We start from the raw sequence: 6,000 nt of genomic DNA, 5'->3' as shown, positions 1-6,000 counted from the left end.
AGGAGAGAGAGAGGGCAAAGGTGGAATGCAACACATTTTTAGACAACCAGATCTCATGATAACTCACTATCATGAGAATGGCAAGGGGGAAATCCACCCCCATGATTCAATCACCTCCCACCAGGCCCCTCCTCCAACGCTGGGGATTACAATTTGACATGAGATTTGGGTGGGGACACAGAGCCAAATCATATCACTATTGAAAGGAAAAGACATTATTACATGAAGAAAACACATGCACACGTAAGTTTATTGTGTCTCAGTTCACAATTGCAGAGATATGGAACCAACATAAGTGCCCATCAAGCAGTGAGTGGATAAAGAAAATGTGGTATGCAAACAGCATGGAATAGTACTCAGCCATAAAAAGGAATAAAATAAAGTCTTTTGTAGCAACTTGAAGGGAGCTGAAGGCCATTATTCTAAGTGAAGTAACTCAAGAATGGAAAACCAAATACCATATTTTCCCACTTATAAGTGTGAGCCAAGCTATGAATATGCAAAAGCATACAGAGTGTTATAATGGACTTTGGAGACCCCAAAAGGGGAGGGTAGGAGAAGGGTGTGGGATTAAAAACTACATATTGTGTACAACATACACTACTTGGGTGATGAGCGCACTAAAATCTCAAAATTCACCACTATATAATTCATCCATGTAACCAAAACCCACTTGTACTCCAAAAGCTATTGAAATTTTTAAAACATCTTTAAAAAAGGAAGAAAGACACCGGGTAGGCATTCTTTAAATGTGGAAAGAGTGGCTAAGGGAAGCAAGAATAATGTGTGAATAAGCACAGAATAGCAGTGAATGTGGTATACATAGGGAAAAGTGAAGGAACAGGGTGTCCAGAGACGCAGGCTCTCTGTACTGACTGTGCAGAAACCGGAGTTAACTCACAATTTTCAGTGGCACTAGGACCGTCAAGGTTTTTGTTTGTTTGTTTGTTTTTTCACCCAAGAAAGGAAGATGTTTAGACTACAGATTGTAGTCAAGAAATTAGATATTTTAGGTGAACAAACAGCGAGCTTTGGACGTAAATGAAGGAAGGCACATACACTGCACAGAAAAACAAATCTTCCCAACTCTAAAATTTAGACGTTTATATGGAAATTTTGGTTGGGCAGTCTAAGCGGAGGAAGATTTAAAAGGACTTGGAAAATCAAAAGGGTTTCCTGCCTTCATGATGCTATGAGGCACTGTGCCCCAGAGTGAAAATTGCATTTTTGTGAATTGGTGTGGCAGGCTTGGAATACCACCTCTTTCAGCAGCTCACTCAGGTCTGGCGAGGGCTATTTGTACCTCACTGAGGGCTTCTCTCCAAGAAAGCCCTGAATCCTTTTCCTCCTTTCTCCTGCAGATTTACTATAGGACACTTTTTGAAGCAAGAACATGTATTTTTCCCCCTGGCGCTCCGCAGCGGTTCTCAGAGCCCAGTGTCACTCACATAGGTGGGACTGCTCTCAGTTCAGAGAACCCTTTGACACTTAAGATGAAAAGTCCCCGGAAGTTAGCAAACAGCCATCTGTCTGTATGGCATCGATTTACTAAAAGTGATTTCTAAGGTATTCTAAACCACTTTTAAAAACAATTAGTCACTTCGACTTCCTCACCCCGCAAGAGTAAGGAAGGCAGCAGTGGAGTGCTCGCTCAGGAGCTGTATTTATTTAGCGATTAGCCTAGCACTTTGATTTTAGGGCAAAAGCGAGCCAGACTGTGCGGCAGACGTAAGGATCAAAAAGGCCACCTATCATTTGCCGGGGACGCCTGCCTCCTTACCCTGATAACGTAACTATTTCTCTGCATCGAATTTTAGTTTTTGTGTTTTTGTTTTGTTTTGTTGTGTTTAATCACTCCAAGTATCTCATCCATTATTTGAAGCGGGCTCGGGGGAAACGAGCTGCATCCTCCAGTCCTTGTGCGTCTGTTTAGGTCTCTTCGAAGCGGGTCCCTCTCGACTCTCAGATCTGGGTCTCCAGGACTCACGAAGGGGTAAGGGTGGGGATCCCCATTCGGGCGCGCGGCGCTGAGCGCTGAATCCTCCCCGCGGAGGCTCAGTGAGAGCGCCGAGAACTGGCCAGCACCGCGCGCTGCCTGCTGTCTCCCAGCCCAGGACTTGGGAAAGGAGGGAGGGGACAAGTGGAGGGAAAGTGGGGCCGGGCAGGGGGTGCCTGGGAAGCTAGGCTGAGCTGACGTCACTGGGCGCGCAATTCGGGCTGGAGCGCTTTAAAAAACGAGCGTGCAAGCAGAGATGCTGCTCCACACCGCTCAGGCCGCGAGCAGCAGCAAGGCGCACCGCCACTGTCGCCGCAGCCAGGGCTGCTCCGAAGGCCGGCGTGGCTGCAACCTGCACCTCAGTCCCCGCCGTGCTTCTCCTAGCCGCCCACGCCGGCGGGGCAGGAACGCTGCGTCTGGTGCTGCAGACTCTCGCTGAGTTGCAGAAGCCCACGGAGCTGCGCCAGGCGCGCTACGGCCCGTAGCAGTCCGGTGCTGCCCTCCGCCCGCGTCCGGCTGGTGGCCCCCTACTTCGGGCACCATGGACACCTCCGGGCTCGGTGTGCTCCTGTCCTTGCCTGTGCTGCTGCAGCTGGCGGCCGGGAGCAGCTCGCCCAGGTCTGGTGCGCTGCTGCGGGGCTGCCCCACACACTGTCATTGCGAGCCCGACGGCAGGATGTTGCTCAGGGTGGATTGCTCCGACCTGGGGCTCTCAGAGCTGCCTTCCAACCTCAGCGTCTTCACCTCCTACCTGTAAGTGCTTCCCCACGTCACTCCGGGAGACAGGCTAAGAGGAGAAGGAAGGTTCGTCCAAGGCGAGGCTGGAGTCTCCTCCGCGCCAGCCTGTTCTGGGGGTGGGGGTGGGGGCGGGCGAGTTTGTCAAGGGCATCCTGGCCAGGACTGTTAGGGCGCCCAGAGAAATGCACGTGTCTTGGGGGAGTAGCGTGCCGGCACTTTCTGGGCCCGCAGAGAAATGGCTTCGAGTGCAACCCGGGAAAGCGCTGCTGCGCCGCAGCTTCCCAGTCCAGCGCTAGAAACATCGCTGGGTGAATTCCTGCAAATTCAGGCATTTGCGTGTGGAGTGGGCATTTGTGACCCAGAACCTGGTACCCAAAGGCAGGCTGCCATCTGGTTACCGTCCCAACCGCCTCTCTGCGTGTAGTCGCATTCCACGAAAAGATGGTCTGTAGAAAGTTTCCCCAAAGGAGAAACAACTTGCCCAGCTCCAAAGGGTTTTTAGTCTACATCTCTTGCACGGTGACGTGATGTAACCTTTTTCTTTTTTTTCCTCTTTTCCTCTCTTTCTTCCTCCCTTCTTCCTTCCTTCCTTCCCTCCTTTCTTTTTATTTTCTTTCTTTTTTTAACGGCGTGATTAAAATGTGGCAACCACAAACCCCGATTAGAGCTGCCAGAACGTTATCTTTACCTTTGGCTGCCCGCGCCGCCCTTTGAAGTACCCGCGGCTGCTGTGTAATCTTTAACCATCTCTTCCCCCGGGGGAGGAAAGGGGAAGTGGGCTGAAGGCTGTTGGGCTAGTAAACAGCGGCTCCGACACCCAAAGGGAGACCTGAAGCTCTCTATCATCCCTGGGGGATTCTCCCACCCCTTCTCTCCCCCACTGCAACTTCCAAAGCCCTGAGGCAGCGGCTCATTGCATAATTTTGTCTGTGGAAAACGCAGGCCCGAAGGTAACAGGTGGTTGGGTGAACGCGGTGACCCAGGAGGAACCCTATCCTCGGAGACCAAGGCGACCACTCTCCCTACCCCCGTGCAAAGCATCTGGGGCTTCATTCCTTCCGGCAGAGACCAGGATCTAGGCCACTCTGGGAAACAGGTGCTCCTTACCACAAGATGAAACATCTAGGTTTTAGTTCAAGACACTGCAGCGAGCCCACCCCAAGCCCATGCAATCCCAGTTTTCGGCTTCTCTGATGTACCTTGGCAGGGGAGAGTTGGGATGTTTGTGAACCAGTTTTTCCATCTGTTTAGTTGTTTTCTGGAGGGAAGAAACATGAAGAGGCTTGCACAACATTTTCCACTAGGTAGTGATTCTTTTTCTGGAGACAGTGAGGAAGAAAAAAAATCTTTCACTTGCTTTAATATTGTCTTTAAAGAAAGGTACCATCCTGCTAGATTTTAGGATTGGTAGATGGCAGGTGGCCTCCTCGTCTACCGTAAAGCTATTTTGACTGCTTTTTCTTTTTTACCTGAAAGAGTGTTAAAACTATTTTCCCCACCAGGTTTCCCCTCAATTGCACTCATACATGTGGTAGTGATATTGTTCCAGGAATGGAAATCTGCTCTCCTAAATGATCAAGCTCTCAGAATTCACATTTCCTCCCCCTGAACAGCTGTCTCTACTACAAAGCAGAATACTCATCCCCAGCCTCTCTGGTTTAACTGCTGTAGTCAGTGTTGCAAGGATTCCGCACTCTCCAGTGCAGTGAATTTCTGAGACCAGTTTGGCAATTTTGCCTAGCAGTCTATAACTCTTCTTTCCCATCACGCTGAAGTTTGACTGTATGCAAGGGAGGTGTGCAGTACCCCCAAATACTTAACCTACTATTTAAATCATACATTCATTATAAAATATGTTTAAGAATACAGAAAATAAGCTTATGAATAGTTCCAGATTGCTTTCTTCTCTCACTTGAAAGAACAAACATGTGTTAGGCTTCCGTTACTAAAAGTTGGCATAAAATTCTGCTTTAAACCATTTCCCACATACCTCAAATGCATTTAACTGTGTCCTCCATGTGCTCAGGAGAACTTACTGCCACCTACTGCCAATGTTCCCTATGTATCTATAGATAGAACCATCTATCTATATTATAGATAACCTCTTGAAGTTAAGATACTATTAGGAAATTAAGGGCCATATTATTCTCATGTTATTTGATGACAGCCTGTACACTGGCCTAAGAAGACATTTTCCCAGTGCCCTATGAAATATTAAACTCAGAGTGTCTGTAAAAAGTGATACAGTAAATATTAAATACTTATTTCTAATGCAACACAGTTCAGGGAATATGAGTGCTGAATATAGAAGTCAGTCCTGAAGTAAATAACCAATGTGGTGTTCTTTATGATGTGTGATTTCATAATTTGGTGTCCTTATATACTAAAAAATGCCAGGGCCCATGGGATGCCCTTTGAGCAGGTGTTGAGGGTTTGGGGGTTTTTTTGGTTTTTTACAACCACGGGAACGCTGTGCAGACCTTAAGAGTAGATGATGCCCTGTTTTGGTTACACATAGTATTCTCTGACCATTTCTGTCTTCACTTGTGCAGCCAAAACATAAAAGAGGAACTTTTATTTACTCATGTTCAAATAAACGAGTATGTGTTCTACTGATTTTCTTATTTGAAAGAATAACTTCCCTTTGATGTTGAAAGGGAACACGAAGTTATAGCTCCACTCCACTGGGGCCCAGTAGAAATTAATCCTTGATGAGAAAGTTGCAGTGTACAAAGACTGATGTGGTGAAAAGCCAGAACTCCTATCTTTTATTATTTGTAAGAGGTTATCATCATTTATTTAGTCAAAATGTTATCTCCTAATCCCCTTCAAAAAAAGAACAAGCATTTACTTTTCTTCAAACAGATTGACGATGGCAAGTTCCAGCTGTACACATTTGGCAAGTAGCTGTACACATTTACCACAATCTGATAGCCAGCTAGTCAGACTTGCAGATAAAGAAAGTTTCCTACATATCTTCATAGAATGCAAGCATTATTTATGTGCCATTTTGTCATCTTTTTTTTTCCCAGAAAAGCAAAATTTTAAGCCAGTCCAAATATTAATATTGACTCTCTTTTCTTACTGAGCTGCCTTGCACAGTAGGTCTTTAACTCGACCAGTGAACAGAGTGGAAACGCTGGAAAAATCTCGATCTTCATTTCTTCTCCCCCCCGCCCCCCAGCAAGTGGTTATGGGCTCTGATTTTACTAACAGGGGCTAACAAAGTTTACTTAGGAGAAAATAAGGAACACACCAAGATTGAG

At 46.9% G+C, this 6,000-nt stretch overlaps 1 protein-coding gene across 1 annotated transcript in view; it reads left to right on the top strand.

Annotated features, from left to right (window-relative positions):
- Positions 1-2,179: 2,179 nt before the first annotated feature.
- Positions 2,180-6,000, top strand: part of LGR5 (leucine rich repeat containing G protein-coupled receptor 5) — a 149,670-nt gene continuing 145,849 nt past the window's right edge. The window contains exon 1 of the mRNA XM_033221267.1: positions 2,180-2,749. Coding sequence (XP_033077158.1) covers positions 2,538-2,749 — 212 coding nt within the window. The 5' untranslated portion in view covers positions 2,180-2,537. The remainder of the gene's footprint in view (positions 2,750-6,000) is intronic.

Source organism: Trachypithecus francoisi, unplaced genomic scaffold (assembly GCF_009764315.1).
Source record: "Trachypithecus francoisi isolate TF-2019V2 unplaced genomic scaffold, Tfra_2.0 Lachesis_group11, whole genome shotgun sequence".
Taxonomy (NCBI): domain Eukaryota; kingdom Metazoa; phylum Chordata; class Mammalia; order Primates; family Cercopithecidae; genus Trachypithecus; species Trachypithecus francoisi.
Note: the sequence above shows the minus strand (reverse complement) of the source record. Positions and strands in the feature narration are given on the sequence as shown.